The following is a 23,280-nucleotide window of genomic DNA, read 5'->3' on the forward strand; positions in this document are numbered from 1 at the left end:
ACGTAACACAATGATTTGTAACATAATGAACAAAACTCTTTTCAAAGTTCTTTTTTTAAAGATCAACAGTTTTGAAAAATTGGCCATTATAGAAGTTTTTCGTATCACTGGTGGTAGTCTTACCAAATCAAAATTATTCTTGTAAAACGCTAATAATATGTCCTTCTATGACTGTTTCAATATGAGCTACTAAACTTTTATATAATATTTATTTTCCACCATGTTTTGAACCTAAAACACTATTTATACATTTTAAGCAAGGCTGGATATTGAGTAGGATACTGATTCAAAAAAAGGAAGTGGTATATCTATTACCTCGCATGAAAAAAGAAGGTCAAATAAGCTTAATTTAATTCTATGGGAATATGCATTTAATTTAAAAAATTTTATATTACAGATGCGATATGGTTGATATGATTGTTTTGCTCGCAATTTAGAAGAAAAAATGTTTATTTCCAAAACATTCAAACGTAACAGACTAGATTCATTTGGCGAGCAAACTTCGCGCATATAGGTAGAAAACAATTAGAAACGATTTTTTTTTTACATTTTAATTTATTACGATATGTTTTACAAAAATGATATGTTTGTAACTAATAAAAGCAGACCCTTTGCATAGTCAAGTTGAATAACAATATATACATACAAATTTATCACACCATGTACAAAAAAAGGATAGAATCTTTCGTCGTTTACTTCTAGTTTGACCTTCAATCAAGTTCTGTGGACACCAACGATGGAGTGAGAAGAGCTGCTCGAGACCCCAGTGGTAGTCGTGCTACTGTAGCTGCTGCTCTGAATAGGCCGTTGATCTGGAAAATTCAATTTAAACTGAAACAGGAAAGTTCCTTCATCGAAAAACGAATATCGCGAAACTATCGTTTGATCTATTACTCGTTTTTAAATTTAAACGACGATGCATCCATGTTCGCAACTACAAGTTAACTGCGAATCCAATGATTTTTACCGGCAGATTGCTACTTTTCATTTTGTTTTTCTTTCGAAGCTATTTGCACCACTAAATTCAAATTGATTTCTACCACTAACATGCGATGTGCTGTCCAAACTTCGAAGCCATCTGGCCTATCTTAGCCTGCTGCTCCACCAAGTTGGCTCTCTCCTCGAAGTTCTCCACCGATCCACTTTCTCGGAGTCTAAAACACACCAGCGCCTCGAATAAAACTTCAATTCTAGTTGAATTTAACAAATACAGCGCTGATTTAAGTTATCCGGACAAAAAGAACAAAATGTACAGTTAAATCAACACTGAACAAAACTGCACTTAGTTTAAATCAGCACTGTACAACAGACGGAGTGCAGCCAGTATTTAGACAGCCGCGTATTCATACTGGTCAGTATTTAGACAAATACTGTATGAACCAATCAGATTCGAGAAAAAACATAAATAATCCAAAATAAATAATAATTATTTATTAATTTCTTCTTTGTCTCGATTCTGATTGGTTGAAACAGCATTTGTCTAAATACTGACCAGTCTGAATACGAGGTTGTCTAAATACTGACATGTAACCACAACAGACAGTTAGATAATTATCCATGAACAAGAAAGCAGAAAAACTGCAGCTTAAAGCTCTTTAATTAAAATCTTAGAATTGACAATTTTTGATATAAAAACCTGATTTGATACATCTAAATCGAAAGACTTATTTTAAGCCACCATAAAAATCTAATTTGTTAAATAAATATCATCAAAGTTTTTCGCGCAATTTTAACCAGTGGCTAAAGCTCGAGACACTTGCTTGATATTTTGTATGAATGTATTGCATTGACACAAAATTATAGCGTAACGATTGATGATGTGGAGGGGGGTCATTTGAAAAGGAAATTATGATGGATAGTTTGTTAGCAGACCTCATAATTCTCCAAACAGAAAAAAGATGGCTGAGGGATGGCGAAAAACAGAACTGTAGTTTGAGAGCACATACGAACTATCGTGAAGCTACGAAAGCTGCCAGTATCAAAAAAGGAGTAAAGGTTCGTGTCAAGATGTATGAAAACTTTAATACATGTTTGTATGCTAAGCCCCAGACAATATACGAGAAGAACGGTTTGAAAAGAGACGAACAACTTTCACAAAAACAAATAAAATGTCAAAAACTTGGACTCTGAATTCCATAGAAGTTTCCCTGCCGAAAAGGGGAAGTAAACGCTCATTCAAAGACGAATCCGTTTTTCCGATTAAACCATTGATCCCAGATTTGGGAGAGTTTGACAAAAGTCTAAACGTTTGACACATACGGTCAAATGGACTTTACCCCAGGCTGTAACTTTTTTTCTTCAATAATTAAGGCGTAGCCGTTTACGCAGGGAAGATTCTCACAACCTCTTCTTTCAATTGAACTCTTAACTTCAGATTTCGAAGGCTAGTTTTCGCGAAAACTTTCACAGAAAGACGAAAACTTTCACAGAAAGACTAAAATGTGGACTTTTCCCAAAGCTCTTACTTTTTAAGAAAAATTAGTGCATGGCGGCTAATGCAAGGAAAATCCACACCACCCGTTTTTCTCCATTTGAACCCTTATTCCCAGATTTGGTAGGGTAACTTGGGAGAAAATCGTTCATGGGTCAAATAGTATCCATTGAATTTTTTAGACAGACAAGGCGAATATGCAGGAACACAGGGCAGTAGCCAATCTTTCCATTGCCTACCACTTTGTTGAAATAAGGCGAGGTAGTTTGTGTGAGAAAGTCAAACTTTAGGGAGGAGTGGAAAAAAAAATTTCCAAAGCGACTCAAAAAAATAAAACTGAGAACAAGCCGAATTACTTTGCTGTCAATCAAAAATTTTTTTCTCGGAATGCTTCATTTCGAACAACAATTCGAAATCCACCGAAAATCAAGACCAAACCTCGAAGAATCAAAATTGAGCTTGAATTTTTAAGACTTTTTTGAACAAAGAAACACTAAACTCAATAAATTGTCTTCACTCCGTTTATTGACTTTCAAGGCCCACCCGACCTTAATACATGGTATAACTTCGGTCACAAAGTACGGGATTCAAAACCCTACCTTTTTATGAAGATTCTCGTATCTCAACCTTTTTCCCATGGTGACATGATTTAACCTACTTTCACGAATACTACGCTAATACTAAGCTAAGCTATGAGGCAGCCAAGGATGCACTTCATTAAACCGAGTGTAACTGATATTGACTTAAAGCATGAAATTTGCTCAGAATTTCGTACTGAATTCCGCGACTTTGTTTGAAAAAAGAGACCGTATTATTTCTGGTTGGAAAAAAGAGATCTTATAATACTACATTCGCTACACTTTTGACATTAAATTTAAACCGCTAACTGAAACAGCATAATTATGCTAGAATCGAGCTTCTGAAGTTAAACAAGTTGTTCCTACGTTTGTGACAGGACCATTTTGCGCACATTCTCTGTCTTGACTTGGCGCTCCTTGCGCTCCAAAGTGTTCTCGTCTGGATTGCTGGCACGCGCATCGTAATACCTCACCGGAATGACTACCTTCTGGGGCATAAGAACCTGCACAAATAGCAATCATCATGTTACATCTCCAACCTTGAAACAACCCTATACTTCGACAAGAAATGCAAAAATATTAGACTGAAGGCAATCATTAAATTTACTTCTACTTGAGATCCAAAACGATTATAGCTCAAAGCGAACTTCATCCGTCAACTTTTTCACACTTCACCTTATTTACGCGTCAGAATGAGACAGATGATTAAAACTATGGATGCATTAAAAAAAATGCGGAACTGGCATGCTGATGGAAAGGATGTATTCACTTACATTTAAATCAGAGAAGGTGCTTAATGGCGACTGACTACCATCATCGTATATCATCTAGTCAACATACTCAGTTTAAGATTCTAGCGTTATCCAGCGCCAAAATCACTTAACTCAAAGTTTTTGCGCAATGAAAACGAAAAAATAATAGCCATCGCATTACTGTGAAAATTTAATGTAACTACGGAAACAGAATTAGCTTTTTTTAAAATTAAAAAACAAATAAAAATATTGAATGTTTAGCCACTACTTTGTTTGCAATTTCCGACAACATCGCGTCATTCCAGACAGAGGCGGATCTAGGATTTTCTCGAGGAGGGGGCGGATTTTCAAAAAGAAATCGAAAATTTTGACGACTTTTGTTTAGGTCGACCAAATTGATTTTTTGAGCTCTCCCAAAGCACTGTTTTGCCCCTATTTTGGCAAAAGTTTCTGCGCCGCAGGCAAATTTTTGAAAAAAAAAAGCCAAAAAAGGCGTTTTTAGGCATTTTTTGGAAAATTTTGACCAAAAAATTGCGTTTTTTCGGCGCGCGCTCCCCCCTCAAAATTAGTAAATAATGGCGCCAAAGGCGCCTTTAGAAAAATTTTAGGGTCGGTCGGCCAAAAGTGGATTTCTTAAAAAGTACCAAAGGGGGGACCCTTTGGGTCGGCAGGGTGTCGAATCCCTGAGGGGGGGGGTACGCCCCCCCCCCCCCAATGCCGCCCCTGATTCCAGATAATAAACTTAACTAAAACTTTTGGTTGTAACTGAATAAACAAAATATCAGTGAAAGAGTAAGCAATTACCTGTTTGTCAATGTCAGTTGGATCAGTTCCGGGTGAGGTCATATTGTCTGTAGAATGCAGTCTGGCGCTGCTTCCCCTCAAGTCCATGTATGACGACCCCCTGCTGCTGCTACCTCCCATTCCACCATACCCTCTTCCACCGACACGGAGTCCGTCCGAGGTGCTCAGTTGAGCGGAGGAAGAAAGCTGAGGGGGCTGTTTGTTTAGAATGAGTCTCTCCATTTTCTCAATATCAGCCTCCGTCGAATCTAACCCACTACCCCCGTGATACTAAATACAGCAATTATACAAGACCCAAAATCAAAATGCTAAGAAAAACCACCCGACAACACAGCAAGTGAGAACACTACTCGAGTTTGGACATTAATTAGACATTCGAAATAACGTTTATTTACCTCAGGCGACAATTGGTAACAAGTAGGAAATTTGTAAAAGGCGGCAATTCGCAACGAGTGACAATTCGCTACATAGTTGAAGCGACAAACACTGATTCACGCGCATTATTATACCGCTTGTGTCGAATGTAATTGCAGCGAAGCAAGCGGACGCTACTTGACAATTCTTTGTTACGATTTGTAACCTGTTACGAATCGTCGTTCAGCCGTTTATTTATAGGTAACATAAAATTTTGTAAGACGGTTGTGATACCCAGCTAGAATAATTTTCATTTGTTGCGCCAAACGCAAAAATACTAAGTTTGGCGCAACAGACTTCATACAAAAGAAGCTTACCTTCGAGGATGCGTTAGAAATAGCCGAGGCGGACCTGTAATGCAAACTGTCTGTATCCAGCTGCGACTGGTGCGTGTAACTCTGACTGCCTCCATCGCCATAAGCAGCAGAGTACAAACTGGCAGTTGACCTTGACCCGGCCCCGGAAGTGTTCTTCGATTGGTGCATCAGGTAAGACTCGTGAGTCGACTGGTTCTGAGTAGTTACCACTGACCTAGTGACATAATCTTCGTCCTGATTTAACTCCCGCTCGTCCTCCTCTTCTTTTATGGAAAGGGCTTCCTGGGATCCCATTCTGCTGTTGGTTAAGTTGAGTCTGTTCAGTTCTTGGGCGGATCCATTCAGCATCGAGGATTTGAGAGACCTACATACAAGTAAATTTCTAGTTGAAGCAACCACGTCATATATCTTTTCATGTTATCACCGTACAAAAATTCCTTAAAATGCAGATGTCAATTGATTCATTGCTCTATGTCAAAATAAGCAAAATCAAATTTTAAAATATACGCACCACTGAAACCTGGGAATAAACAAAAAATGAGATTGTTAAGCAAGGGCAAACGCCGATTCACCGTTGGTTCTCGTCTTCCAGGATAATGACATTAGAATATCTAAACTACAATGCCATGCTACTCGAGTGTTACGTATGTAATAAGGTGTCATCACTAACATTTGACTGTTGGGCCTGTACAGTCTGGCGTAGGAGTTCGCTCTAGAGGAGAGGGGCGTGCCACCTTGGCCCAGATCTGGCTTCACAATAATCTCGGCCGCCGTCACTGCCTTACTCCCAATCGAACTCTCTCCCGTGCATCTGCAATGCAAACTTTTCTGTGGCAACACTGTCCATAAAAAAATTTCAAGCCAACGTTTTTCGAATTGACTTTTATCTACGTAGAATTCTAATTCACCATTCAATTTTTAGGGCACTATTACACCGGAATGTGTCAGAATTCATACAATATACTTAGGCTAACTCGATATCGTAAAATAGCACGAACATTGAGCTTTTTCACGCCATGTGTCAACTGAACGCAGATCGACTGCTACTTCTATGCCCGTAAGCCAACACTAACAAGTTTAAGCATATGCTGCTTCCAAAACATGGATCAATTTAAATATTTATGAGCAACTAAAATTGCAGGCTTTTCCTTACCTGTAAATGCCCCCGTGATCCACAGTCACATTTGGTATGTACAATGACTGGTATTCATTTTTTCGTTTAATCATAATGTTCTCTCCGTCATCTTCCAACAGGTGTCCATCTTTTTCCCAGTAGAATGACACAGGAGGGGGTGACACGTGTATGCGACAAGACAGAGCTAGAGGCTTTCCCTCGTGGATCATTTTCCCCTTCAGTCTCTCAAGTACTTTCGTTTGCTCTTCAGCAGAGTTGGATCTCGCGTACATCTCTGTATTTTGCTCAGTCGTACTCGTGAACACATTTGCAGCTAAAAAAAACTTTGCTTTGAGCGTCTATCATACTTGAACGCGTTATTTTCATGCTTAATCGCTGAAAGATCATTTAACAACTAGGACCCATCTAAAGCTGCAGGTACTACCTGTTTGACAATTTGGAATTTGTTGTACTGATTCGGGATGAAATGACTATTTCAAAAATTAGGCTCCACCCAAAACTTTAGTTGCTTCTCAAATAAAATAACTGAGAAAGATTTTTGGACAACTTGGAATAACTTAAAACTTTCTCAAAAAATTTAAGGCATAGCTGCCTATGCAGGGAGGCTCCCCATAACCTGTAGCAGCGATTAAACCACTGATATCAGACTCGGCTGTGCAGTTTTCGAAAAAAAGTCCAAAAAACGGACAGGAATCAAAACATTGATATTTCTGATGGCCATGAAGTTTTTGAAAGAAAGTTGGGACAAAGCTGCTTATATGGGGAAGCTTTTTTCAAGCTTTTCTTTCGATTGGAACCAAAATTTCAGATTTGGCAGGGAAGTTTTCGAAACAAGTCAAAAAGTTTCGAAAAACGGTCAAAAAATCACAAATATGACTTTTCCGAGCACGAAATCTTTTAAAAAAAATTGAGTGTAGCCGCTTAAGTAGACAAATTTCTCACACCCTGTACTTTCGATTGAAATCAAAATTTTAGGTTTGGGAGGGTAGTTTTAGAGAAAAGTGAAAACGGTTCCAAAAATGGTCAAAAAATCAAAAATTTGATATTTGCGAGGGCCATAACGTATTGTTTAAAAATACCTTTTCACAACCCACTCTATCCATTGACCTTAAAATCACAGAATTGGGACGGTCGTTTCTGAGAAAAGTAAAATATACCCAACACACTGTTGGAAAAAAGTCAATGATGCAATTGAACAGAAAAAAAAACTGATAGCCCTTGAAGCTATTTTAGTTTCTAGAAAAATTTATGATTGGCAGAAAACTGGACCAATTGGTTAACTTTATATTTCGCTGAGAAAAGTGAAAAGCAAATTCCATTTTCGAAACTAGACGTCGATCACATCTTTCGTGACCTTTTTACTTTCGCTAGTGGAGTTTGCCTTCCTTTTAACAAAGGAACTGAACTGAAATCTACAAGAAATCAGATGTCAAACGGCGTAAACACAAATTGAAACCTGAACCAATTTTGAGACTTTTCCTGAAAAAAAAACAAAAAAATTATCGCGACCTATATAAGAGTCTGGACAACGTTCATTTACTCTTGAAAAACATTTGAAAAAACGGTCGAAATCACAATTTTGACTCTTTCGATGGCCATAGGGCCGCTTTTGCGAGGGAGCTTCCCACAATCTTTTCTTTCGATTGAATTCAAAAACTCAGATTTGGGACCGCATTTTGTGAGATTGAATCAAAAAGTTTCAACATACGGCCAAAATTCAAAAAAAATTACTTTTCAGTGGACGATAATTTTTTTTTTGTAGAAAAATTTGGGTGCAAGCACTCATACAGGGAAACTTTTAGGGATTAGAATAGACTCCAAATTATTATTTCGAACAACATTCAACATGTTTCGAAATAACTAGCAACCATAAGTGGAATTGTTTGTTAACTACGCCATTTTATTCCCAGAGATCAGCTCTTCTGCTATTAGGATTCCAAAATTAGGCCATTGATTCAACACGGTGTTCTTGTATATAGCTGTTGTAGTTACTCGTCTCTCAATCTATTTTCCTCCTACAAAAAATATCAAGTTCATTTATTTTTGGAAGCGCAGCGACAACTCACAAGATCGTTTTGCAAAACACTAAATTTTTTGTTTGTCAAGTAACTGCTGAGCTCGTTACCTACCCTTTCAAAGTTAAGTGCAATAATTCTTTTTGGAAATGTTTGAGAATAAACTTCAATAACTTTGATTAACTAATTCTTCCTTTCTTCTACTCATCTACTTATCATATTTATCATACTTTAGGACGGGAATTTAAAAAAATTTGACGACTATCTCAGCAGCTCCATAATTTGTAAAAATGGTCGGATCCTTTGATTTCTTGGCATTAATTGGCTTAATCATAACCCGTGCGCTCCAAAAGAATCCACAAAACAATTTCAGTGCGCCTCTCTTTTAATTTGCGACTTGCTGACTCACAAAAAAATGCCAACAGACATTTGGAAAAGAGTCAAAGAACGCAAGTAAATAGAATAAACATGCTGTGAAGTTTTTTGATAACATAGCCAACAGACAGTTGGAAAAAAGCCAATGAACGCAAGTAAGCAAAAAAATATTACTTATATTTTATTTAAAAAATTTCGAATTTCAAAGAATTTCGTCTTTTCGGTTGAAATAAAATCTCAGATTTCAGAAGATAGTTCTTAAGAAAAGTCAAAACGTTTGACTTTTTCGAGAGCCATAACTTCTGGTCTAAAAAAAATGGCGTAGCCGCTTATGTAGAGGAGCGCCTTATAATACGTTCTATACTTTGAACCCGAAACCTTAGATTTGAGAAGGTAGTTTTCGATAAAACGAAAGTAAAAAACCAAAAATAGGTCCAATAATATCCCCACACACTGTTTTGAAGGCTGTAGAAAGTGGGGTAAGGTAAAAGGAGATTAGGGGATTATGCAAGCACACAGGAAAATGGTAGGAATTTCCATTGATACCGTTTTTTTTGAGAAAAGCGAGAATTTTTCCCAAAGCGTCTCAAAAAATAATTTAGAAAATAAAAAAAACACGATCCCATACATTTTCATAACACCGGTTTTCATCAAACAAAGACTTCTTTTATATTCGTACCAACCTTTTTGCTCTGATAAACAGGAATTGTGAATTTTCGTTCCCATATCTACAGGATACGCTGTGCTCTCTCAAAAAAAATCCTGCAAAACTCAATATTAACTGCAGCTAACCAGGCGTGAGCAGATATCGCTTGTCTCCCGAGTCTCTGGCCAATCCAACTGAGGCGGATGAGGTGACTTGGCCGTGCTGGTTAGATGCCTGACACTTGTACACTCCAACGTCCACCGAGGAGAACTGCTCAATCATCAGACTGAACTCGCTTCCTTTCTTAAGCAATGTAACAAAACTTTAAAAACTAGTAGATTTAAAGTCCACAAAAAGAGTCGTACCACCTCTTTATCGTACCGTTCTCCTTCAAGTTGAAATCTAATGATTTTATATTTCTCTGACCACTTCACGATTTTGGCAGGAACTATGATCTAGAGCGGATTACGCCCGTGATTTTACATGCTACTCTCGAAGGAGATAAAAAGTGATTTCGTATGGATGAAGATTTTCAATAATTCTCCGCATCGTGTAAAACTGGTCTGACAATTTTCTACGATTTCACAACAAAAGAGATAAATTGAACGGAGATATATACATTACATCAAGCGACGCGCAAGTTTTTCTTAATGTAATTACCGATGCGAATTTTTTGATTGATCTGTATCCGTGCAACTTGTTTTTCATAAAATATTCTCGAACTTTGTATAATTTAAAATCTCTAACATGCTGTATCTTGTGTCTGGGTGTGACCATGATCATCAGGTTGTCCTTGAACCAATTTACTCGTGGAGTAGGATTGCCCTCAATGACACACTTAAGGACCACAGTCTGACCAACTACTAATTCAGTGTCAGCCAGGCCAGACGACAGCCGCGGAGCCCCTGGATCTAAATTTTCAAATAGATATCCAGTCAACTGTTATATCCATAGCACAAATTTTACCAGTCACCATCATTCCATAAGAGTGGCTTAAAAACATTCGAGTATCGGAACATATGTTCTGATGCAGAGCCTAAAGCATTGAAATTTCTGCCTTTTTAATTTCAATATCTATGAAATTGTATTTCCTTACTTGAAACAGCTCTACACGATGTGATATCTAGATCGGCCGAATTCAACGCCTTCCCGAAATCATTCTCAGCACTGATCGCGTAGATCCCTCTGTGAGTACTCTTCACACCTTTTATGATCAACTTGTACACGTCCCCGTGCATCTCTTGCGTGATGCGTCCATCTTTTGAGAAATCAATCGGGCGCTCATCTTTCATCCACACAATCTTCGGCTGAGGCCTACCAATAACTCTCACTCTGAAGCTCGCAGTTTGTCCTTCATCAACGACTGTGCTTCTAAGCTGATCAACAACAAAGGGTGGATCCATGTGTGACGAAAAATGATTATGTGGCTCGTATGTCTGGTGAACTATGTAATGTTTCTGAGAAGACAATTCACTCGCCAGAGTGTCGTATCTGTGCTGAGTAGTAGTGGTGGTTGTGTTGAAGCTTGACATGATTCCACTATTAGCTGCACCTTCAATGGCTGACTCGCGGGTGCTGTTATGATCCTGCTTTGATGCCCCAATGTAGTTCCTCGGCGGTTCCGGTCTCGGAGCTGGAAAAACAGAATACACTAATTAGCTTAATTGTTGTGATAAATTTACTAAATGGTTTCATAGATGAAAGATGTTATATCACAAATCAATCATATCAAGGAATCACTCAAAACCGGTATCGAAGTAGAGGCACAGAGCCTTCTTTTCCAAAAGCTCATCGAAGTAATCGAGCTTCAACAGCGGAAATTATCAATTCTAGAAAACGATATCCAGGAAACATCAGAACGGGTTAGAGAATTAGAGAAAAATTGCGAAAGTTCCGCTCACTTTTTGTAAACCTTGACTATGCTGAAAACACGATGTCAGATATACTCAATTTCGTGCCTCATTATCTGACAGTAAAGCTTAGCGTCAACAATATAGCCGCCTGTCATCCTCTGAATTAAAACTAACCATCAGATGCATGGAAAAGGAAAGGTTGGCTGAAAAACCTATCATGGTCGGGGAAGGCCTAGACCCTAGAGACCGAAAACAAAAACAAGCAGCTAGACAATTGGGATTACCCGTCTACTCGCACAAACAAAATTTATACGTCCGAAATGGTAATAGCTTCTCACAAGGCCCCGCCCAGTGAAGTCCGTCAGTGAGCTGAAATTTTTTCTCCGAAATTATAGCGTAGCAGATAAATATTCTGAAGAAACAATAATGAAATCGACAACACCGAAAATTACCGAACGTGCTCCGAATCAATTGAAACACCTAAAATATCACCACCACTGCACAGAAAAACGAAATAAGGACGGAGCGATCTGAGGCCAAAAAGAAAGTTCATGCTCTCACCAATTGAACAATCAGATAAGAGAAATCTAGCTAATGCAGTAACAAATGCTCTTGTACCAGTCATTGTTAGTGCTATTCAACCGGCTGTTAAAGTTCCTAGAAATCCATCCCTTCACAAAGAAACTCCCTTTTCAGTTGAAAATGCATCCGATTAAAAATATCTGTTGTAATTCCTCATTAAGCTGCTCATTAACGCTAGGTCTCTGAAAAAACATGTTGAAGACCTGGTAGCTTTTATATAGTCTTGAATCTCCGCTGTAAAATTATGCAGAACTGAAACATGGTTAAATAAGCAAAACGATCCCAACGCTGTACTTATAAAAGGTTACGATCAACACAGATTTAAGTTTCGTCAATTGCGAGGTTGAGGCGTAATGATTCAAGCCCTAAAGGGGAGCATCATCGTAGAAGATTTTTTCGACAATTATTGATTAGGCTTTATCGGTTGAAACCTCAAACCGTGGTTTTCAATTCGTCGTAACGGTAAAATAGAACCCTCAAATATTGAACAAACAAAAATTTAAAGAGTTTATCAAAAATTTAGATACCTTTATTGAATGCTCATCACAAATACCACAGGTTGTAAGCGGATATTTCAATATACATACCTTGAAAACTAACTTGTTTTGTGCAAATTACACGAACACGTAAAAATTGTATGGTTTTGACTGTCAAAAGGCTACTCGAGTGTCATCAGTGTCCAAATTATGTCTCGATTAATTTGCAGTGAGAGATATAGATAATGCAAATGTAATTGTCCTTGAACATCAAGAACTTTCTGATCATTATCCCATTAGTTTAGCATTTCCAATAACACGAAAATTGGAAGAAGGTCTTGAATCTTCTTGAGATACTTCCTTTTCGAAATCCTCGGATCTAATTGACAATTTCTTATTTTCAATTAGATTCTGAAAATTAGATACGAAAATGCACATATTATACAGCAAACACATAAAGAAAACAAATTACCTCAATGGTTTACAAATCGAATAAAAAACTTGAGAACCAAGAAAAACAAATGACGCAAAAGAAGAATGACTGATAAAAACGATACGGTTAAAGTAAAGATTTTGAGCGAGCTAGGCAACTGGTAAAAAAGTTACAACAAATTCAGTAATTGTGTCGAAGACACCAGACAAACTTTCAAACTGCTCAAGATCAATTTGCTCGCGAGAGGTAAACGATCCAATGCATTGTCAATACCAATTCGTTTTTCGTGTTGCAATCAAATAGATCATCCTTCTCATTTAACTGTGGTTGAAAAATTTTCCTTTTTCTAGTAGTGAACATCATCACATCAAGTTTTTGCATGCATTGATAACTTACCGGTAAAGAAAACTTCTTCAGGCGATGATAATATAAGCAAACAAGTAATCAAAATATCAACCTTGGTAATTTCACCAACTGTATCGGAATTAAACAATCTATCTTTTCATGAAGGCAAGTCTGCGAAAGAAATAGCAAAAGCTTACGTTCTTTCATTGCACAGAGGTGGTTCAAAGAACGACGAAATATGTACATTAGAATATATGCATGCTTTAAGAATATCAAATTGGTTTTGAAAAATAACAGTTTGTATTCAGAACAAATCATATTTCAATTGACGCTTCAGTGGGGGTAACTGAAAGGTTAAGACATGAAAAAAATGGCAAAAAAACTTTTCTTAGATCTCAAAAAAAGCGTTTGATACTACTGATCAAAACTTCATAATTTAAAAATTTAACGTTTATGGAATAACAAGCAGAGCCTCAGATTGGTTAAGCAGCCATCTCAATAATGGTCAACATTTATTTGGAACAAGTTCTATTTTAGGCCCTCTGTTGATCCTTATCTATATAAACAATCTTCCTTGGGCATACAAAAACACGGAGGTGTTTCTTTTTTGCAGACGATACAAATTGATTGGGCTGGGATGAACAGCTTCAGAAATTTAAAAAGATTTGATCAAAATATAAGTGTTTGGTTAAAGGCTAACAAATTGGCATTGAACTTATACAGAACAGAACAATTGAAAGAAGGGTTAAGCATTTCTAACCACTTTCTATCAATCTTGAAAAGGTTAAATTTGCATCTTTTTGCCAGTATTTAGGGATTAGAATAGACTCCAAATTATTATTTCGAACAACCTTCAACATGTTTCGAAATAACTAGCAACCATAAGTGGAATTGTTTGTTAACTACGCCATTTTATTCCCAGAGATCAGCTCTTCTGCTATTAGGATTCCAAAATTAGGCCATTGATTCAACACGGTGTTCTTGTATATAGCTGTTGTAGTTACTCGTCTCTCAATCTATTTTCCTCCTACAAAAAATATCAAGTTCATTTATTTTTGGAAGCGCAGCGACAACTCACAAGATCGTTTTGCAAAACACTAAATTTTTTGTTTGTCAAATAACTGCTGAGCTCGTTACCTACCCTTTCAAAGTTAAGTGCAATAATTCTTTTTGGAAATGTTTGAGAATAAACTTCAATAACTTTGATTAACTAATTCTTCCTTTCTTCTACTCATCTACTTATCATATTTATCATACTTTAGGACGGGAATTTAAAAAAATTTGACGACTATCTCAGCAGCTCCATAATTTGTAAAAATGGTCGGATCCTTTGATTTCTTGGCATTAATTGGCTTAATCATAACCCGTGCGCTCCAAAAGAATCCACAAAACAATTTCAGTGCGCCTCTCTTTTAATTTGCGACTTGCTGACTCACAAAACAATGCCAACAGACATTTGGAAAAGAGTCAAAGAACGCAAGTAAATAGAATAAACATGCTGTGAAGTTTTTTGATAACATAGCCAACAGACAGTTGGAAAAAAGCCAATGAACGCAAGTAAGCAAAAAAATATTACTTATATTTTATTTAAAAAATTTCGAATTTCAAAGAATTTCGTCTTTTCGGTTGAAATAAAATCTCAGATTTCAGAAGGTAGTTCTTAAGAAAAGTCAAAACGTTTGACTTTTTCGAGAGCCATAACTTCTGGTCTTAAAAAAATGGCGTAGCCGCTTATGTAGAGGAGCGCCTTATAATACGTTCTATACTTTGAACCCGAAACCTTAGATTTGAGAAGGTAGTTTTCGATAAAACGAAAGTAAAAAACCAAAAATAGGTCCAATAATATCCCCACACACTGTTTTGAAGGCTGTAGAAAGTGGGGTAAGGTAAAAGGAGATTAGGGGATTATGCAAGCACACAGGAAAATGGTAGGAATTTCCATTGATACCGTTTTTTTTGAGAAAAGCGAGAATTTTTCCCAAAGCGTCTCAAAAAATAATTTAGAAAATAAAAAAAACACGATCCCATACATTTTCATAACACCGGTTTTCATCAAACAGAGACTTCTTTTATATTCGTACCAACCTTTTTGCTCTGATAAACAGGAATTGTGAATTTTCGTGATACGCTGTGCTCTCTCAAAAAAAAATCCTGCAAAACTCAATATTAACTGCAGCTAACCAGGCGTGAGCAGATATCGCTTGTCGCCCGAGTCTCTGGCCAATCCAACTGAGGCGGATGAGGTGACTTGGCCGTGCTGGTTAGATGCCTGACACTTGTACACTCCAACGTCCACCGAGGAGAACTGCTCAATCATCAGACTGAACTCGCTTCCTTTCTTAAGCAATGTAACAAAACTTTAAAAACTAGTAGATTTAAAGTCCACAAAAAGAGTCGTACCACCTCTTTATCGTACCGTTCTCCTTCAAGTTGAAATCTAATGATTTTATATTTCTCTGACCACTTCACGATTTTGGCAGGAACTATGATCTAGAGCGGATTACGCCCGTGATTTTACATGCTACTCTCGAAGGAGATAAAAAGTGATTTCGTATGGATGAAGATTTTCAATAATTCTCCGCATCGTGTAAAACTGGTCTGACAATTTTCTACGATTTCACAACAAAAGAGATAAATTGAACGGAGATATATACATTACATCAAGCGACGCGCAAGTTTTTCTTAATGTAATTACCGATGCGAATTTTTTGATTGATCTGTATCCGTGCAACTTGTTTTTCATAAAATATTCTCGAACTTTGTATAATTTAAAATCTCTAACATGCTGTATCTTGTGTCTGGGTGTGACCATGATCATCAGGTTGTCCTTGAACCAATTTACTCGTGGAGTAGGATTGCCCTCAATGACACACTTAAGGACCACAGTCTGACCAACTACTAATTCAGTGTCAGCCAGGCCAGACGACAGCCGCGGAGCCCCTGGATCTAAATTTTCAAATAGATATCCAGTCAACTGTTATATCCATAGCACAAATTTTACTAGTCACCATCATTCCATAAGAGTGGCTTAAAAACATTCGAGTATCGGAACATATGTTCTGATGCAGAGCCTAAAGCATTGAAATTTCTGCCTTTTTAATTTCAATATCTATGAAATTGTATTTCCTTACTTGAAACAGCTCTACACGATGTGATATCTAGATCGGCCGAATTCAACGCCTTCCCGAAATCATTCTCAGCACTGATCGCGTAGATCCCTCTGTGAGTACTCTTCACACCTTTTATGATCAACTTGTACACGTCCCCGTGCATCTCTTGCGTGATGCGTCCATCTTTTGAGAAATCAATCGGGCGCTCATCTTTCATCCACACAATCTTCGGCTGAGGCCTACCAATAACTCTCACTCTGAAGCTCGCAGTTTGTCCTTCATCAACGACTGTGCTTCTAAGCTGATCAACAACAAAGGGTGGATCCATGTGTGACGAAAAATGATTATGTGGCTCGTATGTCTGGTGAACTATGTAATGTTTCTGAGAAGACAATTCACTCGCCAGAGTGTCGTATCTGTGCTGAGTAGTAGTGGTGGTTGTGTTGAAGCTTGACATGATTCCACTATTAGCTGCACCTTCAATGGCTGACTCGCGGGTGCTGTTATGATCCTGCTTTGATGCCCCAATGTAGTTCCTCGGCGGTTCCGGTCTCGGAGCTGGAAAAACAGAATACACTAATTAGCTTAATTGTTGTGATAAATTTACTTAATGGTTTCATAGATGAAAGATGTTATATCACAAATCAATCATATCAAGGAATCACTCAAAACCGGTATCGAAGTAGAGGCACAGAGCCTTCTTTTCCAAAAGCTCATCGAAGTAATCGAGCTTCAACAGCGGAAATTATCAATTCTAGAAAACGATATCCAGGAAACATCAGAACGGGTTAGAGAATTAGAGAAAAATTGCGAAAGTTCCGCTCACTTTTTGTAAACCTTGACTATGCTGAAAACACGATGTCAGATATACTCAATTTCGTGCCTCATTATCTGACAGTAAAGCTTAGCGTCAACAATATAGCCGCCTGTCATCCTCTGAATTAAAACTAACCATCAGATGCATGGAAAAGGAAAGGTTGGCTGAAAAACCTATCATGGTCGGGGAAGGCCTAGACCCTAGAGACCGAAAACAAAAACAAGCAGCTAGACAATTGGGATTACCCGTCTACTCGCACAAACAAAATTTATACGTCCGAAATGTAAATAGCTTCTCACAAGGCCCCGCCCAGTGAAGTCCGTCAGTGAGCTGAAATTTTTTCTCCGAAATTATAGCGTAGCAGATAAATATTCTGAAGAAACAATAATGAAATCGACAACACCGAAAATTACCGAACGTGCTCCGAATCAATTGAAACACCTAAAATATCACCACCACTGCACAGAAAAACGAAATAAGGACGGAGCGATCTGAGGCCAAAAAGAAAGTTCATGCTCTCACCAATTGAACAATCAGATAAGAGAAATCTAGCTAATGCAGTAACAAATGCTCTTGTACCAGTCATTGTTAGTGCTATTCAACCGGCTGTTAAAGTTCCTAGAAATCCATCCCTTCACAAAGAAACTCCCTTTTCAGTTGAAAATGAATCCGATTAAAAATATCTGTTGTAATTCCTCATTAAGCTGCTCATTAACGCTAGGTCTCTGAAAAAACATGTTGAAGACCTGGTAGCTTTTATATAGTCTTGAATCTCCGCTGTAAAATTATGCAGAACTGAAACATGGTTAAATAAGCAAAACGATCCCAACGCTGTACTTAGAAAAGGTTACGATCAACACAGATTTAAGTTTCGTCAATTGCGAGGTTGAGGCGTAATGATTCAAGCCCTAAAGGGGAGCATCATCGTAGAAGATTTTTTCGACAATTATTGATTAGGCTTTATCGGTTGAAACCTCAAACCGTGGTTTTCAATTCGTCGTAACGGTAAAATAGAACCCTCAAATATTGAACAAACAAAAATTTAAAGAGTTTATCAAAAATTTAGATACCTTTATTGAATGCTCATCACAAATACCACAGGTTGTAAGCGGAGATTTCAATATACATACCTTGAAAACTAACTTGTTTTGTGCAAATTACACGAACACGTAAAAATTGTATGGTTTTGACTGTCAAAAGGCTACTCGAGTGTCATCAGTGTCCAAATTATGTCTCGATTAATTTGCAGTGAGAGATATAGATAATGCAAATGTAATTGTCCTTGAACATCAAGAACTTTCTGATCATTATCCCATTAGTTTAGCATTTCCAATAACACGAAAATTGGAAGAAGGTCTTGAATCTTCTTGAGATACTTCCTTTTCGAAATCCTCGGATCTAATTGACAATTTCTTATTTTCAATTAGATTCTGAAAATTAGATACGAAAATGCACATATTATACAGCAAACACATAAAGAAAACAAATTACCTCAATGGTTTACAAATCGAATAAAAAACTTGAGAACCAAGAAAAACAAATGACGCAAAAGAAGAATGACTGATAAAAACGATACGGTTAAAGTAAAGATTTTGAGCGAGCTAGGCAACTGGTAAAAAAGTTACAACAAATTCAGTAATTGTGTCGAAGACACCAGACAAACTTTCAAACTGCTCAAGATCAATTTGCTCGCGAGAGGTAAACGATCCAATGCATTGTCAATACCAATTCGTTTTTCGTGTTGCAATCAAATAGATCATCCTTCTCATTTAACTGTGGTTGAAAAATTTTCCTTTTTCTAGTAGTGAACATCATCACATCAAGTTTTTGCATGCATTGATAACTTACCGGTAAAGAAAACTTCTTCAGGCGATGATAATATAAGCAAACAAGTAATCAAAATATCAACCTTGGTAATTTCACCAACTGTATCGGAATTAAACAATCTATCTTTTCATGAAGGCAAGTCTGCGAAAGAAATAGCAAAAGCTTACGTTCTTTCATTGCACAGAGGTGGTTCAAAGAACGACGAAATATGTACATTAGAATATATGCATGCTTTAAGAATATCAAATTGGTTTTGAAAAATAACAGTTTGTATTCAGAACAAATCATATTTCAATTGACGCTTCAGTGGGGGTAACTGAAAGGTTAAGACATGAAAAAAATGGCAAAAAAACTTTTCTTAGATCTCAAAAAAAGCGTTTGATACTACTGATCAAAACTTCATAATTTAAAAATTTAACGTTTATGGAATAACAAGCAGAGCCTCAGATTGGTTAAGCAGCCATCTCAATAATGGTCAACATTTATTTGGAACAAGTTCTATTTTAGGCCCTCTGTTGATCCTTATCTATATAAACAATCTTCCTTGGGCATACAAAAACACGGAGGTGTTTCTTTTTTGCAGACGATACAAATTGATTGGGCTGGGATGAACAGCTTCAGAAATTTAAAAAGATTTGATCAAAATATAAGTGTTTGGTTAAAGGCTAACAAATTGGCATTGAACTTATACAGAACAGAACAATTGAAAGAAGGGTTAAGCATTTCTAACCACTTTCTATCAATCTTGAAAAGGTTAAATTTGCATCTTTTTGCCAGTATTTAGGGATTAGAATAGACTCCAAATTATTATTTCGAACAACATTCAACATGTTTCGAAATAACTAGCAACCATAAGTGGAATTGTTTGTTAACTACGCCATTTTATTCCCAGAGATCAGCTCTTCTGCTATTAGGATTCCAAAATTAGGCCATTGATTCAACACGGTGTTCTTGTATATAGCTGTTGTAGTTACTCGTCTCTCAATCTATTTTCCTCCTACAAAAAATATCAAGTTCATTTATTTTTGGAAGCGCAGCGACAACTCACAAGATCGTTTTGCAAAACACTAAATTTTTTGTTTGTCAAATAACTGCTGAGCTCGTTACCTACCCTTTCAAAGTTAAGTGCAATAATTCTTTTTGGAAATGTTTGAGAATAAACTTCAATAACTTTGATTAACTAATTCTTCCTTTCTTCTACTCATCTACTTATCATATTTATCATACTTTAGGACGGGAATTTAAAAAAATTTGACGACTATCTCAGCAGCTCCATAATTTGTAAAAATGGTCGGATCCTTTGATTTCTTGGCATTAATTGGCTTAATCATAACCCGTGCGCTCCAAAAGAATCCACAAAACAATTTCAGTGCGCCTCTCTTTTAATTTGCGACTTGCTGACTCACAAAACAATGCCAACAGACATTTGGAAAAGAGTCAAAGAACGCAAGTAAATAGAATAAACATGCTGTGAAGTTTTTTGATAACATAGCCAACAGACAGTTGGAAAAAAGCCAATGAACGCAAGTAAGCAAAAAAATATTACTTATATTTTATTTAAAAAATTTCGAATTTCAAAGAATTTCGTCTTTTCGGTTGAAATAAAATCTCAGATTTCAGAAGGTAGTTCTTAAGAAAAGTCAAAACGTTTGACTTTTTCGAGAGCCATAACTTCTGGTCTAAAAAAAATGGCGTAGCCGCTTATGTAGAGGAGCGCCTTATAATACGTTCTATACTTTGAACCCGAAACCTTAGATTTGAGAAGGTAGTTTTCGATAAAACGAAAGTAAAAAACCAAAAATAGGTCCAATAATATCCCCACACACTGTTTTGAAGGCTGTAGAAAGTGGGGTAAGGTAAAAGGAGATTAGGGGATTATGCAAGCACACAGGAAAATGGTAGGAATTTCCATTGATACCGTTTTTTTTTTGAGAAAAGCGAGAATTTTTCCCAAAGCGTCTCAAAAAATAATTTAGAAAATAAAAAAAACACGATCCCATACATTTTCATAACACCGGTTTTCATCAAACAGAGACTTCTTTTATATTCGTACCAACCTTTTTGCTCTGATAAACAGGAATTGTGAATTTTCGTTCCCATATCTACAGGATACGCTGTGCTCTCTCAAAAAAAATCCTGCAAAACTCAATATTAACTGCAGCTAACCAGGCGTGAGCAGATATCGCTTGTCGCCCGAGTCTCTGGCCAATCCAACTGAGGCGGATGAGGTGACTTGGCCGTGCTGGTTAGATGCCTGACACTTGTACACTCCAACGTCCACCGAGGAGAACTGCTCAATCATCAGACTGAACTCGCTTCCTTTCTTAAGCAATGTAACAAAACTTTAAAAACTAGTAGATTTAAAGTCCACAAAAAGAGTCGTACCACCTCTTTATCGTACCGTTCTCCTTCAAGTTGAAATCTAATGATTTTATATTTCTCTGACCACTTCACGATTTTGGCAGGAACTATGATCTAGAGCGGATTACGCCCGTGATTTTACATGCTACTCTCGAAGGAGATAAAAAGTGATTTCGTATGGATGAAGATTTTCAATAATTCTCCGCATCGTGTAAAACTGGTCTGACAATTTTCTACGATTTCACAACAAAAGAGATAAATTGAACGGAGATATATACATTACATCAAGCGACGCGCAAGTTTTTCTTAATGTAATTACCGATGCGAATTTTTTGATTGATCTGTATCCGTGCAACTTGTTTTTCATAAAATATTCTCGAACTTTGTATAATTTAAAATCTCTAACATGCTGTATCTTGTGTCTGGGTGTGACCATGATCATCAGGTTGTCCTTGAACCAATTTACTCGTGGAGTAGGATTGCCCTCAATGACACACTTAAGGACCACAGTCTGACCAACTACTAATTCAGTGTCAGCCAGGCCAGACGACAGCCGCGGAGCCCCTGGATCTAAATTTTCAAATAGATATCCAGTCAACTGTTATATCCATAGCACAAATTTTACCAGTCACCATCATTCCATAAGAGTGGCTTAAAAACATTCGAGTATCGGAACATATGTTCTGATGCAGAGCCTAAAGCATTGAAATTTCTGCCTTTTTAATTTCAATATCTATGAAATTGTATTTCCTTACTTGAAACAGCTCTACACGATGTGATATCTAGATCGGCCGAATTCAACGCCTTCCCGAAATCATTCTCAGCACTGATCGCGTAGATCCCTCTGTGAGTACTCTTCACACCTTTTATGATCAACTTGTACACGTCCCCGTGCATCTCTTGCGTGATGCGTCCATCTTTTGAGAAATCAATCGGGCGCTCATCTTTCATCCACACAATCTTCGGCTGAGGCCTACCAATAACTCTCACTCTGAAGCTCGCAGTTTGTCCTTCATCAACGACTGTGCTTCTAAGCTGATCAACAACAAAGGGTGGATCCATGTGTGACGAAAAATGATTATGTGGCTCGTATGTCTGGTGAACTATGTAATGTTTCTGAGAAGACAATTCACTCGCCAGAGTGTCGTATCTGTGCTGAGTAGTAGTGGTGGTTGTGTTGAAGCTTGACATGATTCCACTATTAGCTGCACCTTCAATGGCTGACTCGCGGGTGCTGTTATGATCCTGCTTTGATGCCCCAATGTAGTTCCTCGGCGGTTCCGGTCTCGGAGCTGGAAAAACAGAATACACTAATTAGCTTAATTGTTGTGATAAATTTACTAAATGGTTTCATAGATGAAAGATGTTATATCACAAATCAATCATATCAAGGAATCACTCAAAACCGGTATCGAAGTAGAGGCACAGAGCCTTCTTTTCCAAAAGCTCATCGAAGTAATCGAGCTTCAACAGCGGAAATTATCAATTCTAGAAAACGATATCCAGGAAACATCAGAACGGGTTAGAGAATTAGAGAAAAATTGCGAAAGTTCCGCTCACTTTTTGTAAACCTTGACTATGCTGAAAACACGATGTCAGATATACTCAATTTCGTGCCTCATTATCTGACAGTAAAGCTTAGCGTCAACAATATAGCCGCCTGTCATCCTCTGAATTAAAACTAACCATCAGATGCATGGAAAAGGAAAGGTTGGCTGAAAAACCTATCATGGTCGGGGAAGGCCTAGACCCTAGAGACCGAAAACAAAAACAAGCAGCTAGACAATTGGGATTACCCGTCTACTCGCACAAACAAAATTTATACGTCCGAAATGTAAATAGCTTCTCACAAGGCCCCGCCCAGTGAAGTCCGTCAGTGAGCTGAAATTTTTTCTCCGAAATTATAGCGTAGCAGATAAATATTCTGAAGAAACAATAATGAAATCGACAACACCGAAAATTACCGAACGTGCTCCGAATCAATTGAAACACCTAAAATATCACCACCA

The 23,280-nt window shown here is 37.4% G+C and overlaps 2 protein-coding genes across 2 annotated transcripts in view; both read right to left on the minus strand.

Annotated features, from left to right (window-relative positions):
* Nucleotides 1-374: 374 nt before the first annotated feature.
* On the minus strand, nt 375-11,104 carry LOC134845244 (kettin homolog). Its single transcript, XM_063862168.1, has 10 exons — nt 10,564-11,104; nt 10,215-10,378; nt 9,614-9,770; nt 6,450-6,744; nt 5,967-6,107; nt 5,297-5,660; nt 4,566-4,835; nt 3,376-3,512; nt 1,048-1,154; nt 375-812 (listed from the first exon to the last, which is right to left on the minus strand). The coding sequence occupies exons 1-10, from the start codon at nt 10,997-10,999 to the stop codon at nt 715-717; spliced, it is 2,169 nt and encodes a 722-aa protein (XP_063718238.1). The 5' UTR covers nt 11,000-11,104; the 3' UTR covers nt 375-714.
* A 4,228-nt stretch (nt 11,105-15,332) lies between these two features.
* The window catches only part of LOC134844914 (muscle M-line assembly protein unc-89-like), a 72,673-nt gene continuing 64,725 nt past the window's right edge, over nt 15,333-23,280 (minus strand). Inside the window, exons 25-30 of the mRNA XM_063861741.1 lie at nt 22,027-22,581; nt 21,678-21,841; nt 21,077-21,233; nt 16,288-16,824; nt 15,939-16,102; nt 15,333-15,494 (exon numbers count right to left, since the gene is read on the minus strand). Coding sequence (XP_063717811.1) covers nt 15,333-15,494; nt 15,939-16,102; nt 16,288-16,824; nt 21,077-21,233; nt 21,678-21,841; nt 22,027-22,581 — 1,739 coding nt within the window. The remainder of the gene's footprint in view (nt 15,495-15,938; nt 16,103-16,287; nt 16,825-21,076; nt 21,234-21,677; nt 21,842-22,026; nt 22,582-23,280) is intronic.

The sequence above is a fragment of the Symsagittifera roscoffensis genome, chromosome 4 (assembly GCF_963678635.1).
Source record: "Symsagittifera roscoffensis chromosome 4, txSymRosc1.1, whole genome shotgun sequence".
Taxonomy (NCBI): Eukaryota; Metazoa; Xenacoelomorpha; order Acoela; family Convolutidae; genus Symsagittifera; species Symsagittifera roscoffensis.